Raw genomic sequence first — 17,788 nt, forward strand, 5'->3', positions numbered from 1 at the left:
TTCTCCTTCCTCTTCTTCATCCTCCTCCTCTTTCTCTTCTTTCTCCTCCTCTTTTAGTTTTACCTCTTATGCTGCTGAAAACAATCCTCAGGTGGGCCTCCTACACCCAACACCATGCTGGTTCAGTTCTACTGCGTGTAACAAGTTGACCACCAGTTGTCAGTCCACCACAGGACCCAAACAATCTTTCTCATTTCTGTCTGATAGAAATACTTTCCCCTCTACCAGTTCTTTTAAATTGTTGCTTGCCCTATATGACTGGTAATGGTGATGAAAACTGTTCTAGTAGAATATAGTTTGAGTGTGTCTCCTTAGGGTTCATGTATTAGAAACCTGGTCTGCAATATGGCAATGTCCAGAGGTTATGTAACTCTCAAGAGGTGAAACCTAGTGGGAGGTGACTGGGACATTGGGGGGTTTTGCTCTGAAATGGCTTAAGGTAGTTCTGTTGGGAATGTGGTTGGGAACAATCTGAAAATAGATTGTTGAGAAACAAAAAGAGCTCCTCCCTTAGCTTCTGGCTTCCTGCTTTGGCATATAGTCTCACCTCTGTTGTGAAATAGCCAAGCAAGCCCTCAACAGTGCCAAGCAAAAGTGGGTACCAGTCTGGCACCTCCAGAACTGTGAAGTAAATAAATACCCTTTCTTTACAGAGTACCCAGACTCAGCTGTTTTGCTCTATCAATAGTAAAGGGGCTAATGTAGTGTCCTGCAGAGGTGTCTACTAGGAGCTCAGACTGCACTCATCTTCGTTTGACTTGTGTTCTCTAGGCCTCCACTTCAGTCACCATTTCAAATTCCACCTTCCATAGTTTCACATGATCCTAATCATATACCTAGATGAACATATTTGTATTTATTTGATGAAAGATGAGACACCAAGATGAACATATTTGTATTTATTTCCAACAGACATTTTGTAAGATATTTTATAACATCATATAAACATTTTATAAGATGTTTCTTATGTTTGACTTGGTGACATTTTAAAGCAGCCATTGCTTGGGGACTTACCATACAAGTACTTTGAGGAAAATTATTTGTTTTACTCTTCATGACTTAAGTAGCAACTAAAAGCTCATAAAAGGAATGCATTTTATTCAAGGTAACGCTTGTAGTAATAGATGGATCGAAGAGCAAACTTCCAGTCTGCCTGGCTCCTTGAGTGCATCTTCCTCAGTTTTTATATTACAGTGCTTCCTTGTGTTCTGTTCATTAGTCTTTTTAATCAGTAATTCAGCATCTGGTAACTATCACATTCTGGTGCTAGTTGGTGCTAATTTTCTGATGATGGCTATTAACTGGACTTGGATTTTTGAGCAGAGAAAGCTGTGATTTAAGGTGTAATGCAGCTGAGGTTAGAGTCACAACTTCCTACTCTACTGTGTATGACTTCGAATAAACGCCTTAATTTCTAGGAGTCTTCATTAGTCAGTTGAGGATAATGCCAGCCTCACAAGAACATTGAGAAGATTAAGTTAATAATGTCGAAATTTTTTGGTGAATGGAAAAAAAACACATTAACTATAATAAAATGTGAAGCATTGGTACTATGTGCAGATTCATATAAATAGCAGCTTTCAGAAGTAAATTTCCTCATAATGCAGTATTTTTAGAATAGAGACAATTGATAAATTCTTTGTTAAAATCCTGCTAAGTATTTTTCTGTTTGCTGATGTTCATACTCCGGTGGTTATCACAGGTTGTTATTGACTAACTGTTAATAACTTGCTGCAGGGGATAGTATAGGGAAAAATGTTTTTCCTTATCCAGAATAAAGGAGGCAGTACATAATTGATAATTTTTGATGATTGGCAGTTATGAGTTGATAATTGATAATCCTAATCTGTCACAAACTGCCCAGCCTATATGCACAACATTCTATATATAGTGTGAGACCCTAACTTTAAATGTTTGATAAATGTAGTGGAATACATTCACAAAAAGAGCAACTGGGATGTAGGAGCCTCAAAACTATGTTACTTTAAAGAAATGAGAGAACAGAAATGACAGTGTTAGTTTGAGGAGACAAGCCATGGAGCTGTAATAGGTGATTTTAATAATTTTTGAGTCTGTTAGAACTATAAATTCCAAGCCTCTCTCCTCCAAATCTTGATTGAGAAAAATTATGTTGGAGTTGATACTCTGTTTTGATTTTTAGAAAACTCCCCCACATTTCTTATGTTTGGTTACCATCAAATTAGAAGGGTATATTTCTTTTCTTTTTTTCCTCCTCAGTCTCTGCCTTCTTTTTGTGCTACTGGAGATTGAATTTAGGGTCTTGGTACTGAGCTTTGTCACAACCCTTACCTTTTTTTTTTTCTTTTTAAAGAGTTTGAGAGAAGTTCTTGCTGATCTGCCAAGTTGTGCAGGCTGGGCTCAAACTTGTGATCATCCTGATTAATCCTTCCAGAATGTTGGGATTATAGGCATATACCACCATGTCCCAGCAGACTAGATGAAGTTTAAGGAGGATCTGCTTTAGGGTGAGAGTAATAGCCATGTAACAAATACTACTACAAACAAACATCAAAAGCTGAAAGACTTCAATTGTCTGAATGTGAAATTGATGGAACAGTTGTCAGTAAAAATTAATTTGATATTCAAAACTTAGTTTGAGAGAAAAGATAATAAATTCAGTTTTGGAAACCTGATAACATTTAATCTAGATTCATGTTCCTTGAAGTGCCTCCTACAAAGTAATTGTTTCATTAGAAAATTTTGCTAGTTACATAATGTTGTTATGGTTTGTGTCTTGATGTCTCCTCATGTAGTCATGGTGTGGGCTTCTAGAGTTTGTGATTGAGTCATGGTCCAATGCTAGGATTGTGGGTGTGAGTGCCACGCCTGCCCTGCGTGGTAGCTGCATACAGGGTAAGGGAGGGAAGGAGCATGCTTTTGACACTCCTCCCGATTTGGTCTTGCTGCACTTACTGTTTTCCCACCGTCATGAACTGTTTCCCCTTTGTCATGTTCCACTCTGCCTTGGAGCCAGCTGAGTAAGGACTGAAACCTCCACAAACTGTGAGCTAAGTAAACCTTAGCTTCCTTAATTCTGGGCATCAGGGACTTTATCTCAGTAATGAGAGAAAAGTAACTAAGACCAGTTTTAGTATGCAATGTATGCAAAAAGAGTGCTCTGACAAGAAAAAAAGAATTAATTATTGGGAAACACTGAATTTAAGTCAAAAGATTACTTTAGCATAACTCATGGGATATACAAAACACTAATGTTTATTGTAGAACTCCAGGTGAAGAATATAGCATGTAGCGTTTTCAAAATCTTTGGCTATAGAATCTTTTCTTAATTTAAGAATATAGTGTAAGGCTGATGTTCCTGATAATATGCAGTAGGAAATACTAATGTAGACAGGAGGATACTTAAGTTTAGTATAAGGGCTGAAGCTAGATGTAAGAATATCAAAGAAGATTGTGGATGAACAAAGCTGTGAAATGCTGCTGAAACTCAGAAAGAAAAGAACCATTCCTCTGGCTAGGAAATATTAGAGAACGATTGTACTAGAAGTAGTAGTGAAAAATTGCAAAGATGTTGGGATATGGTCTGATGTTTTTATGGATAAGCCTAAATAGAGATAGTATAGTAAATACTTAAAGTTAGGTTGGGAGATATAAATGAGCTTTATCTTTTTTCTTTTTGTTTTTTCTATTAATTTTATTGAGAAACAAATAGCAATGAGACAGTTTCAAAACTGATTAGTAGGACAGTTTCAATAATTAATACATTGCATATTGTTGTCTTCTTAGTGGTTATTCATAGTACAAGATGTAGACATGATATCCTGTCCAAACACTATTAATACAAATCTTTCTTCTCATTGAATTAAAAGAAAGTAGATATATATCTATCCCATTTTGTATACACAGATACAAAATGGTCCTTCATTTGTATCCCCTTTTTTGTTTAGTTTTGTCAGAGATGGGTATTTCATTGCCATTTAAATATTGTACATGCGCGAATTCAGAAAATTGATTCAATATAGTCCAGTAGTCCATAATAGTTAGAATGAGCTTTAGAAATGAGTTTTTTTCTTTATCATTTTTATTGTTTTTTTTTTTTTATATTTCTCTGTCTTTTTTTTTTTTTCTCCAGAACTGGGGATAGAACTCAGACCCTTGCGCTTATTTGGTACAGGGTCTCACTACATAGCTCAGACTCATAGTGATTCTTCTGTCTCGGCCTCCTCAGCACTGGGATTACAGGCATGCACTAGTGCACAGGAAAGTGCTTATTTCACTGAACCATCTCCCCGGCCCCTTTTTATCTCTTTAAAACAAACAAACAAAAAAAGGTAATAATTTTCCTGCTTAAGGAGATAAGTAATCAAAAAGTTAGGTTCATATTTGTCCATCTCTGAGATGAGTTTTCAGTTTGAGGTTTTTTAAAGCTAACTTATTTCTTTGCTTGCATAGAGTAGGAGTTTAATAACTGCAGTTCTTAAGATCTTGTCGCTGTTGTTTTTGATTTGAACATTTTCCTCCTTTATACCTTCACCTGAGTAAAGGAAAGGAGAATCAATCAGTATCAAAGTAGATACTTCTGTTTGTTTAATCCTGTTTTTCATGATCCTGAATTAGCTGGTCATGAGGTAGCTGGTCTGTGATTCCTGTGTTATTCTTATTTTATATTTATTCTTGCATTGTACAGAAAAAAAATCACTCTTGTTAATTTATGCCTTGCTTTGTTTTTCAGTGGTCATTCCAAATGCAAGTTTTCTGCTCTGAGGAAAGTTTCTTTATGCTGCTAAAGATTTGCACATTTTACTTCTATTTACTCACTTAAGCATATAGTGTTAATGGCAGCTGCATGAATCATGGTCTACATAAGCATAAATTAACTCTGGAACCTCCATGGTGCGTTTTTGAGATTGTTTTGGTAGACCACCCAGAAAGCAGAATTTATAGAGGCTGCAAAGACCCATTCTAGTTAAGAAACCAAGCAACACTGACTATACTTACACGTGAACCCTCCAGGATGAAGTAGCTACCCATTTGTTCTTAAATTTTCTTTTCTTTCTTTTTTTTTTTTTTTTTTGCGGAACCAGGGATTGTACTCAGACCCTTGCCCTTGCTAGGGAAGCACTTATTCCACTGAGCCATCTCCCTGGCCCTTACCCATTTGTTCTTGATTGGGATTCAGAGTGTTATCTTAAACCATAAATGGCTTTATAGGCTGAGGTGTGGTGCTTTACACAAGCCCTCCCCTTTCAGGTAGGGTTCTTTGTGTGCAGTGAGCACTCTACAAATGCCCAGTGCACATTTAGCCCTCCATTGAGCTCCTCATAGTTTCCAGATTATAAGGAATTGATATTGTATTTTTGTTTTTTGTATGCATTTTGCTTGGAGATTTGATGAAGTACAATTTTACTGATGACATGAAATACATCTACTTTTTATTTTATGAAAAAATTAAAATATTATAACAAAATATTAAGAGAATGCCAGTAGTTAATACACTGTGTATAATTATCTTCATAGTAGTTACTCAAGAGTAAAAGACATAGGTAAAAGGTTCTTCCAAAGAAGAACAGATAATACAAAGCCAAATTTTCTTTTCTTTTCTTTCTTTCTTCTTTTTTTTTTTGCAGTACCAGGGATTGAACTTGGGACCTTGTGCTTGCCAGGCAAGTGCTTATTCTACTGAGCCATCTCCCTGGCCCCCAAAACTTAGTTTTCAATGAACTAAGAGAAACTTAGTATGAATGAAACAAATTAGCATGTATATTAAAATATTTTTGAAATAAAGAAATAGGTAATTTGGGGAATTATTTGAATGTCTTCCTTCTTCTTGTTTATCTTTTTTGCTCTTTATTTGTGTATCTATATATTTTGAGTTTCTTTTATAAAAGAAATCATGCAAGCTTTGAGCTTGTATGTCTGACTTATGTCACTTAACATTGTGTTCTCAGGTTGTATTCATTTACCTATGAATGCCTCATTTATCTTTCCTAAAATAAAAAAAGGAAAAGATTCAGTCCTAGGACAAATAATAATACATTTGCCACTTTTTTCGTGAATGTATTGAAACAATTGTTTTAGCTGGATGAAGTAATAAACCTATAATTGCAGCTACTTTGCAGGCAAAAACAGGAGGATTGCAAGTTTGAGACCTACCTTAGTGAAACCCACTTAAATAAAAGTTAAAAATACAGGTTGGGGGTTCAGCTTAATTGTAGGTCCCTGGGTTCTGTCTCCAATATCGGGGGTGGATTGGTAAGGGAACTGTTGTATTATTTTATGGCTATTTTCTCAGAGTACAGGAATCATATTATAAAACCTTAGACTTTGTGAATTACTTGGACCAGGTCAGCAAGCCACCTAAGATGATTCACAAGAACAAGAAGATGGGCATATACTGGTTCCAAGATCTAGTAATTATGTATTGTGCTGCTACAAACAGATGAATGGATAAGCAAAGCATGATATTTATACACAGTTGGGTCAAGAAACAATTATACTACCTCTTTTCAAGAAATTATTTAACATTTTGGACTACCTCTTTTCAAGAAAGTTAAGTACTTTCTACTTTTTTTTTACAAAGTAGAATTTTAGCATCTCTATAAGAAAGAAACAACCAAACAACAACAAAACAAGAAAGTTAATCCAAATCTGGAATCTCATGGGACTATAGATTCTGAAATTTTCTTATCCTGCCAGGAATCAATTGGGAATTAACAATAATTAACAATAAATAGAGGATACAAAGAACTCTAAGGCAACACAGCCTACTCTTGCATCACTTCCTCCATGTATAGACAAAGGAGCTATTTATGACCTACCTGTTAACTGAGCAAAGAACCGAGTAACCATTAACATTCTTTCCCTCACCCCCAGATAAATCCGCACTGAATTTTTCTCTGTGTACCTTCAAAATAGTTGCTCAATCTAACCCCTTTCCATATCCATTGCTACTGCTGTATTACCATAACAATTTATTTTCTTTGGCATTTTAAAATACAAAATTTTAGACACTTTTAGACTTACAGAAAAACTGAAGTTCTGAGTTCCTGCACACTCCCTCTCCCAGTTTTCCCCATTATTATCATCTTTTGTTAGTATAGTGTATTTGTCACAATTTAGGAACAAATGTTGAAACATTGTATGACTAAGTCTATGCTTTACTCAGATTTCCTTTGTTTTTAGCTGGTATCTCTTTTCTGTTTCAGGATCCCATTTAGGCTGCCACGTAGCATGTAGTCCTGTCTCCTTAGACTTTTCATTTCTGTGGCAGTTGCTTACCTGAGGCATCCCACCACGGAGCTGCTCCCCATCCTTTTTTATTTTTTAATCTTTTATTTATTTATTTGGTACAGGGTCTCACAACATAGCTCAGACTCATAGTGATCCTCCTGTCTTGGCCTCCTCAGCACTGGGATTACAGGCATGCACCAGTTTTATTTTGCCACAAGAGCTTACTAAATTACTCAGGAGAGATTTGTTTGACAATCATTTTGCCTCCACCTCTCTCATTTTTTGACCTCGAGGGTTTTGAGGAATACTGATCAGGTATTTTGTAGTGTCTATGTGGTGGGATTTATCTGGTGTTTTTGTTGTGATTCGAGGTAGTAGAGGTAACATGCTATGTGCACATCTCAAGGATATGTGCTGTTGACGTCACTTATTTTTTTTTTTTTATTTATTTTTTTGGTGGAACTGGGGATTGAATTCAGGCCCTTGTGATTGCCAGGGAAGCGCTTATTCCACTGAGCCATCTCCCCGGGCAACGTCACTTATGATAACATAGATCACGTGGTTGAAGTACTGTTAGGTCTCTTCACTGAAAACTCTTAACTGTTTCCTCATTTTCTTATTGTACTTTTGGAAGGAAATCATTGAATGCAACCTATCCTTAAAAGATTTATTTTACTCATGCTTGAAGGAAGAAATCTGCATAGATCACTTGGAATTCTGCAATAGATTGCAGTTTTGTCTGTTCTGTCATTTATCCATTTAATTGAGTAGATCAGTATTGGCTTGTGGATATGCATACTTCAGGTTATAATAAAACAATTCTGTTTTCTTTTGTTGCTCATATTGTTCAAGGTTTGACCATTTGTTTGTTTGTTTTTTTTTTTTTGAGACAGAGATTCCCATGCTGGCCTCAAATTTAGTATTGTCTTCCTGAGTGTCTAGGATTACAGATGTGCCACGCCACTTCTGGCATTGACTACCTTCTGGCACTATGTGATGCTCCAGGAGTATCTTGTGTATATCCAGCCCACTCCTAAATTCAGCCATTTTTCTGGGGAGTACTTTCTTCTTTTTTTTTTTTCAAAGGAGAATATTATTAAAGACCATGATCTGGGTAATGGATTCCCTTCTTTGACTTTTGCTGTATAGTAGTTTACTTTCCATTTACCAGCATAAAAATTTAATAATTAAGTCATACTACATTTAGTTCTTTTCTACTTCTGATAGTTTAACCTTGTTATCTTTAAATATCAGCTCCTTGCAAAGGTTTTTAAAGTGGTGATCTGGCTCTTCTGTGGCTTCCTGTTTTTCCATTTGCTTTCTCATTGACTCCTTTCTTTTCTTCCTGAACTTCTGTTTTTGCCCTTTCCTCTGGAATCTCTACCAGAAAGTCTAGTTTGTACCATACTGAAAGTCAGCTTCTCGTTCTTTAGGTGTCAGCTGAAATGTCATCTGCAAAAGCATGTCCCTGAGCATTTTATTTCAAACAGCTGCCCATTTTCTGCCCCCTAGGAACTGTCCTGGAAGCCCTCTAGATTTTATTCACAGCAGGCACTTTATGTCAGTCTCTATGTGAAGGAATCTAACGTATGTATTTTTTTATTGTCTCTCCTTCCCAAGATGTAAGCTCCAATTATGGGACCACAGAGGAAAGTGATTGATGATGTAGAGTGTGCCTAAGAAGAGTCACATGGAAAGAAAACCTTCTCTCAGGCTTTCACAGAGAGCAAATTGGTTAAGCAATGGCCGTGACTCATCCACATGGCTGACACTCACAAAGGATCTACAAAGTGTGGTACAGGGTTTCAGGGTAAATCCTGAAGGGATTTGACTGACCTTGGCACATACAAAAGTTACATTTCTTGTTATATAGGTCTTGCTTTATCTTGGTCTTAACCATCCAGCAGAGAAGTATGAAACCGAGGTATAAAAAGTAAAGTCGTATTAATATGCTGAGCTATAAAAGGCTCAAGTCAACAACTTCTGACATTGCCAGTCCTACGGATAACCCACTACTATTATGGACTACTGGAGTATATTGGATTATTTTGAGGAATTCATGCACCTATAATATTTAAATGGCAATAGAATACCCATCTCTGACAAAACTAAACAAAAAAAGGGGGATACAAATGAAGGACCATTTTGTATCTGTATATACAAAATAGTTAGGATAGATATACAGCTACTTTCTCTTAATTCACTGAGAAGAAAGATTTGTACTAATAGTGTTTGGACAGGATATCCTGTATGCATCTTGTACTATAAATAATCACTATGAAGACAAGAATATGCAATATATTCATTATTGAAACTCTCCTACTAATTGGTTTTGAAACTGTCTCATTGCTATTTGTTTCTCAATAAAAATAATTTTAAAAAAAGAAAGGAGAAAAGATAGAAAAGGGAAGGGGGAAGATCATGTATATATATATGTATATATATATATACATATATATATAGTATAGCTAAGATGATTGTATTACTAATTTCTATTTTTTTTAATGTATCAGTTAATGCTTAAAATTCTTACTTTGACCTATTTTACGTGAGTCTATTTGTAATCTGAACAACTACATTGAAGACAGAAATGTACAACATAACAACCACTGTTGAATACCTATCATCTTTTCTTTAAATTGTGTATTATTTCTAATGTCTTATCTATTATTTTCCTATTCTCTTTAAAATAAATAAATTAATGAAAATGTAAGCCCCATAAGAATAAGAAACTTGTCTGTTTTAGTCTCTCCTGTATCTTGGTCTCCTGCATCTGAGAGCTTAAATGGTACCTCTAGATAGTCCATACTCATTGTACATTGAATGGAAAAGAAACAATGACTTTTTCATCCATTTTGCTCCTGAAAATTTGTGTTAGGCTAGGTTTTATTTGCTTCAACTAGAAAAGCTAGGTTTTAGGACTGGCCAGATAGCTTAGTGAACTAAAGCACCTGCTTAGGCAGAGCGCAGTGGCTGGGTTCAGTCCCCAGACCTGCTATGCTGGCCCCGCCCCTGGGGCTTGCTGAGACAGCAACTGAGACTAGGCGACTGAGACTGGACATGGTTTCCTGTGCCTGTAATCCCAGCACTTGGGAGGCTGAAAACAGGAGGATCACTGTAAGTCCAATCTGTGTAGTGTAGTGAGACCCTACAGACCCTGTACTAAATACAAAAAGAAAAAAAAAGAAGAAAAGCTAGATTTTAAAGTAATATAATGGGTGAATTTAAAATTTTTATAAAAATTAGTTTCTGTGTTCAATTTAGTGATTGAAGTTTGTAATCTTACAAAATTTTCAAGGAACACTCATTAATAAAATATATTCCTGTGCTTTAATATTACCATTTTGTTCTTAAGATAGTGGTAGGTCTTATTATCTTTTTTTTTTTTTTTTTTGGTGGTATCAGGGATTGAACTCAAGAACTTGTACTTATTCCACTGAGCTATTTCCCCAGCCTCTTTACCTTTTATTAATAATAATTATTACCTTTATTTAAAAAATTCTGAAATTAATGATTTTTATAAAATGTATCCAAATAATGTATTTACTTATGTTATGCAAAAGCAAAATTTAGTGATTAATTTCATGACAAAGTTATTATGAATAGTAATTATGATGTTGTATTATAAAAGTGTTGTAATCAGGCCATTAATGAATTACATAGGACTGTCCTTGGCCCTCTAAATAATTCCTACAGAGTTCTGTAAAATACAGAGGATGCTCCTCCTTTATCTCTTTTATTGCATTAACTTCCTCAGACTCTCTTGGGTTTTGTAGTGTTATTCAACTATATTATGTTGAGTTTCTTATTGTCTCTTAATTTTCAGAATCTATCAATAATAATGCCTGGTATTAACCTTCTAATCACAGTTTTCTATTTCTGATTATAATCTAGAGTAGAAGTGAAAATTTCTAGGTAAAATCAGTAAACATGTATGTGTAAAGCTGATGCAGTAAGTTTTACTGCCTCCTAAGTCAGCCTCATTCTCCAGAGAGTACGTGAGAGGTATGTTCATGGCATGAATCTTGAAGTACAAGGCAAGAACAGCCAATGGGAACAGGGTCATAGAGTAGACACAAGGAGACAAAGTCCATTAATTAGGGTTCTGTGGCATAGCTGCTGGTGGTCTTAGTAATCCCCAGAAGGTCCTATTCAGTGGGCAAAATGTAGGTGAAGCACTTTGGCAGAAAATGGTTGAAAATAGGAAGAACAGAGAAGGCAAATGTGTTTGTATCTAAAATGGTTTAAAGGGGCCGGAGAGATAGCTCAGCAGCATAAGTGCCTGCCTGGCAAGCATAAGGTCCCTAGTTTGTTTGTTTTTTCCCCTTTTTTTCTATATTTTTTTAAATTGAGAAACAAATAGCAATAAGACAGTTTCAAAACTGATTATTAGGACGGTTTCAATAATTAATACATTGTACATTGTTATCTTCATAGTGGTTGTCCATAGTACAAGATGCAGACAGGATATCCTGTCCAAACACTATTAATACAAATCCTTCTCATTGAATTAAGCGAAAGTAGCTGTATATTTATCCTGTTTTACATATACAGATACAAAATGACCCTTCCTTTGTATGCCCTGTTTTTGTTTAGTCCTGTCAGAGATGGGTATTCCATTGGCATCTAAATACTGTAGGTGCATGAATTCAGCAAAAAAATCTAACATAGTCCAGCAGTCCACAATAGTAGTGGGTTATCCACATAAGTTGTTGACTTGAGCCTTTCACAGCTCAGCATATTAATATGGCTTTACTTTATATTCCTCATTTTTATACTTTTCTGTTGAAAGGTTAAGTCCAAAATAAAGCAAGACCTATATAACAAGAAATGTAACTTTTGTATATGAAAAGGTCAGTCAAGGCCCCTCAGGATTTATCCTGTAACCCTGTACTGCAGTTTGCAGATCCTTTGTCAGTGTCAGCCCTGTGGATGAGTCATGGAAGGTCCCTAGTTTGATTCCCAGTTCCACCAAAAATAAAACAAAATAATTTTTTTTTTGGAACTGGGAATTGAACTCAGGCCCTTGTGCTTGCCAGGCAAGCATAAATTAATTAATTAATTAAAAGATAAAAAGATGGGTTAAAGTAGCTGTAGGTGTCTATTTTCAGTTAATTTCTGGGGTTTTCCTTTTTTTAAGGTTTGATGTTGCTAAATATGTAATCATAAAGGAAGCACAATACGTTGCTCTGCTAGGGCTGCCATAACAAATTACAGTATCAGATTTAGTAGAATTTTATTGTCTTAAAATTTGGAAGTTAAAAGCCAAAGATGGAGATGGCAGCAGTTCTGATGTCTTCTGAGGTCTTCCCCCTGGACTTATAAGTGGTTGTCTTTTCTCTGTGTCTTTGTACCATCTTTCTTATGTGTGTAAGTGTCACAATTTCCTCTGCTTAGAAAGACACCATTTATATTGAATTAGGATCTACCTGAATAAACTCACTTTTACTTAGTTACCTTTTATTTTAAAGACAATAAAAAATTAAAACAAATTAAAAATGATACAAAATTTCAAAACAAGATGACAGGAAATCAACGATGGTTGTTATATTCAGAGTATAGATCACCAGATATAGCATGTAAAATTGATTAGAAAAAAATAAGCATTAACTGTTCCTTTCAATAGAAATTAGTATAGTTACCCTAGCTATCTTGCATGTGTATCTATATCTATATCTATATCTATATCTATATCTATATCTATACTATTCCCTCTTCTTCATTTTCTCCTTTCACTCATTAATTACCTTTTAAAAGCCTTCTTCCAAATGTCATTTTCTGAAGTAATAATGGTGTGTTAGTTACTCTTCTTTCCTTGCTGAGACAAAGTGCCTGACACCCAACATTAAAGGAGGAAAGGCTCATTTGGCTCACAGTGTGTGGAGGTTTCAGCCCATAATTGGCTGGCTCCGAGGCAGGGTGGCTTGACAGAGGGCCCCACCGAAGAGCACAGATCACGGCAACCACAAGGTAGTAAAACAAACAACAGAGTGAGGGACGAGCCTCTTTCCATCCATTATATCGTGTGCAAGCTACCTGCCTAGGGCTAGGGCAGCTCTGCCACCTTTAATCCTAGCTAGAACTATGCCAAACCTGTCAGTGACTGACTCAGTAATTATATACCTTTAATCCCAGTGTCTTGAATCCCTGATTCCGCCACCTCTGAAAAAGCCCCATCTAAGGCCACATGAGGCTTTGGAGGGACATCTAGAACCAAACCATAACAAGCAGCCAGAACAGCAACCCATGGAATTTGGCAGAAATTGAACTCATAAAATGAAAATGTATATCCTTTTAAATACTGTTTATCTAGCATCATAGATGTATTCTTAATAGATGCCTTTTTTTTTGGGGGGGGGGAACTGAGGATTGAACTCAGGCCCTTGTGCTTGCCAGGCAAGCTTTTATTCTACTGAGCTATCTCCCTGGCCCTGTATTCTTAATAGATGAGGGATCCTAACTTGAAAGACTTGTTCTTTCTAGAAGTACATAAGGAAACATTAAAGCATTTTAGAGGAAGCATAGTTACACAGATAGGAGGTGATACTGCAATTCAGAGAAGGCATCAATATGACCTGGAGGAGAATTGTAGAAACTGGAAGTCAGTATTTATTGGCTTTCCTCTGACGATTTTCTACAGCTAGCATTGTTCACTGACATTAGTTAAAAACAGTAAGAGCATCACCCTCCCTTTCCTACATGTTGTCTGAAATCTTTGGAGCACTGATTTCTTTAACTCACATTTAACACAATTTTAAATGTATTTGTTACTTTTCTTTCCTTTAACATACCACTATTATTTGCACAATTTTAACAATTTTGATGCAGTTAAACATTGAGCAAAAGATAGTGTTATCTGAGACTTTATAGATTCCTATTTACACTCAAAAGATTCTACTTCTAAAATGAAAAAGAAGAGAATGAATGGCTACAAAACAATAATAGCACTATTTGTTGCTACTACCAAGTAACTGGTTAAATAGATTTAGGCTTATTTACAGGGTAAAGTGGTATCTTTGGAGCTGCAGTTCTGTTATGCATCAGTGTTCTATACATTTTTAATAAATGAATGTGTATCCTTGTTGGTCTTTGTTGTATAATCCGAATTATTGTATTTTTTACACTGACTATTTGTTTCTCTCTATATTTTACTTGCTTGCTCAAGGAGAATACATGACGATTTCTCAAGGAGAGATGATCGTACTGCATAGTAAAATAGACACGTGCTTTGTGTCTTGGTAAAGTCTCGTGGAAATCTGCATTAACTTATATAGTAGGACCACTTTTTCCCTGTCCACAGTTTTTACTTCTGGTATCTTGTTTTAATTATTAACAGAGTAACTGCATTCTTTTGAATGTTCAGTATTGTGTCTAGGAATTCGGAAAAAATTTTTTGAATGATATATGAAGCCACTAATTAGTTTGTGAATATGCTTTCTATGCCTTTTATAGATATATTTTGCATAATGACCAGCTATCTCTGGAGAAGACAAGATAATTTGAAGAAGTTTTCTGACATGATTGTTTTGTACAGAATTTTTTGTCATTACTATTTGTTTTAGCCTTTTTTAATTTGTAGATTTGTCCATGTAGTAAATCTTCTTACAATTTTCAAATTAAGTCTTTAAAATATCAGATGCTGTGCTCAGTGTGGGAAGTGAAAGTATGTGTCACCCAGTGTGTCTCTGACTGAACTTAGTGTCAGCGCCACACAAGGCCTCCCTGTGCTGTGCTGGTCCTCACCCAGGGGAGTAACTGGGCAGGGAGCTGGACAAGCGTGGGGAGTAGGAGGGTGCCGCCAGCTGCACCCTGGAAAGAGGTGGCTGGGACTTCCGACGGATGAGAGGTTCCTAAAGAAGGGCTGTGACACTTTCTGCATTTAAGGGCTGATTGTCGTGGCTCAAGGAGCACGTATGTTAGGAGGTCAGGAGAAGAGCATATGTGGTGTAAGCCGTAGCCCATTGTCTATCATTCAGGCACACGTGAGTTTGGAGCCAGGAGAGAAGGATAAAGTGAGACACAGACTGGGAGGAATATTTACAAATATTCTGGATACTTCTGTTCTGAAGAGCAGAGGAAGCTATAGAAAGCCAGGTATTAAAGATACGTTAGAGAGCAGGAATAACTGATATAGCCTGGCTTCAGGGATGAGCAAAATGCATTTTAGCGTCCAGAGAAGGAACAACAGCTTTGGCTTTATTATATGCTAAAAGGACAAAGGATGTGTGTGGATACAGTCATTTTCCTTGATAGACATCCAAATACAAGCACCAGCCACTATGTAGATCCTATGGCTACAAGGTTAGTAAGCTGTGGCTGCAGCCTAGGGTTGGAGATAGATGAGGAAGGCAGTGGGATGTATGTTACGTGTCCTCAGAGTTTTCTGCAGGGGTGGCAGAATCGCAGGGAAAGTAGGAGCAAGGGTTTCCAGAACTGGAAAGGATAGAAAACAACAGCAGGTTGTACTTGAAGTAGGAGGCAGGGAAATGAGAAGGATTGAGATAGGATTGAGTTTGGGAAAATGTGGTAATTGAAAACCATGATTGGAGTTTGTGTGTGTGTGTGTGTGTGTGTGTGTGTGTAAAATTGAAAAATATACATTTATCATTAGATATACATATATTTTTTTGTTTAAACATCAGGTGAAACTTTAGAAGTATTCGAGAAAATGAATTTTTCTGACGAAAGAAGCTTCTTGCTTATCCTCCCTCATTCCCTTTGATGACTTCTTTTTTTTTTTTTTTTTTTTTTTTTTTTTGAAGCCAATTTAATTGAAGAAAGCCACTATGTCCGAAGTGCTTTGGTACTCTGGCATAATTTCAAAGAAATCTCCTTTCCTAGTTAGTTAACTACATTTCCCCAGGAAAAAAAATCTCTGTCAATGTAACATCCTTTAACGGGACTCCTGCTGCTCTGTTCTTGTATCTTGCTGTGGCAGCTGTGAACATATATATTATTGATTGTTAATGTGTGATATAAACCCGACTGGAGCATGTCCACTAATTGGTTTGAGAGCTAGATATAGACAATGCTGTCTTATAGTAGCCTGTGTAGATAGGCCTCGTCGCAGGTTAATTCTGCTTGACAGCACATCAGCAGCGTCTTGAGAGTAATTACCCAACAGAAGCTTTCCCACAGCCAAACCGAGGGCTTCAAAGGCTTGTGAATTTACAACTAGTATTAACCTATATCTGAAACATAATGCTCCCACAAGGCTCAGTTTTTTTCCTTCCTCTTATTAAATGTATGGAGTTACTAGGTTCATTTGCTGTGTGCTAAGAACTTACTGAAAAATTACTTAGTGTTAAATAATTAAAAATCTTTAATAAAGTAAAACAATGATTATAGGTTTGGTCTTTTAATGATCTGTGTACTGAAACAAGTAATTTATAGAGATTGATGCATTTAAATATGTATCCTCTTTTCTCTCAAAAATTAGCTTAAGAATTTACTTTTTCCGTACTGGGCCACTACTTACTGGTATGTGCATGCAAGTTCAGGGAACGTAGGATAATGCATGCATTTAAAATTGTGAAAATAAATATATAGTTACACTGTAGAAAAACTTTACTTTATTCCAATGTACAGAAATCTCTAACTTTTAATACTGCTCCAAAAAAAAATACTGCTCCATAAAATAACTTGTTATTGTATAAACAATTTCTACATTGTAAAAATTCTTTTTCACTTTGCAGATCAGAAACCAAATTTGACTCCAACTCAGGTATGTTTATATTGATAATGTTATTGTGAGTATGTTTTATTTACGTTATTCTCTGAGGAGTAATTTATCAGATCAGTCATTCTGATTTTAAACTGACTGGTTAGTTTCTTTTGAATAGTTCTGCAATAAGCATTAAATATTCTAATCTTCACAGTTCAGGGATGGGTGCTATATATATTTCCTGGTCAAAATAGAATAGTATTTTCACCATGAACGAAGCATTTGAATAACTTGAAGATTCCCTGCAAGTGCTTTGTCATCAAATGTGGTTGATGGCTGCATTTAATCCAGCAAAGTCTAATGAGTTTCAGCCAATAGAAATAAAGATTTGTCTATGACTTAGTTTTTTGATTATTTGTTGGGTGCTGATTGACAATTAAATCACCTTAAGACATTACTTTATATCTAGTAAGAGAATTTCTGTCCTCACAAAGGCCTATCAGCCTTGTTAAGATGATTTTTCTTCAGCACACATGAATATAACCATGTGATTCTCAGTTTGTCTTTATGTCCCTTGCTGAATTTTATACACTTCAGAGTTTCTGATGATGTTTACAATTAAAATGCAACATTTCACTCCTGTTTCACACCAATGAATTATGCCTTTGATGGGCTATTTATGAGTAAAAATTGTTTTTTAATTCCAATAGAAAATAATTTGCAGAAAAATATATAACTTTTTGAATATAAAAATAACATTTATACTCTGCTATGAGTTCCACAATAATTTAACTTAAACATGTTTTTGCTTGTTATGTTCATAGAGGAACCAAGTACTGTAACTTCCGTAGTATTGTTAAGGAACTAACATGCTTTTCTTCCTAAGCTTCATCTTTCTTTTGTCTATAGATTTAT

General features: G+C 35.7%; 1 protein-coding gene across 2 annotated transcripts in view; it reads left to right on the top strand.

Annotated features, from left to right (window-relative positions):
- Msrb3 (methionine sulfoxide reductase B3) overlaps nucleotides 1-17,788 on the top strand; it is a 216,476-nt gene that overhangs the window by 78,686 nt on the left and 120,002 nt on the right. For both annotated transcript variants that reach the window (XM_023716300.1, XM_023716299.1), the window contains exon 5: nucleotides 16,905-16,933. In XM_023716300.1, the coding sequence (XP_023572068.1) occupies nucleotides 16,905-16,933 (29 nt within the window). The remainder of the gene's footprint in view (nucleotides 1-16,904; nucleotides 16,934-17,788) is intronic.

The sequence above is a fragment of the Octodon degus genome, unplaced genomic scaffold, assembly GCF_000260255.1.
Source record: "Octodon degus isolate 3935 unplaced genomic scaffold, OctDeg1.0 scaffold00047, whole genome shotgun sequence".
Taxonomy (NCBI): Eukaryota; Metazoa; Chordata; class Mammalia; order Rodentia; family Octodontidae; genus Octodon; species Octodon degus.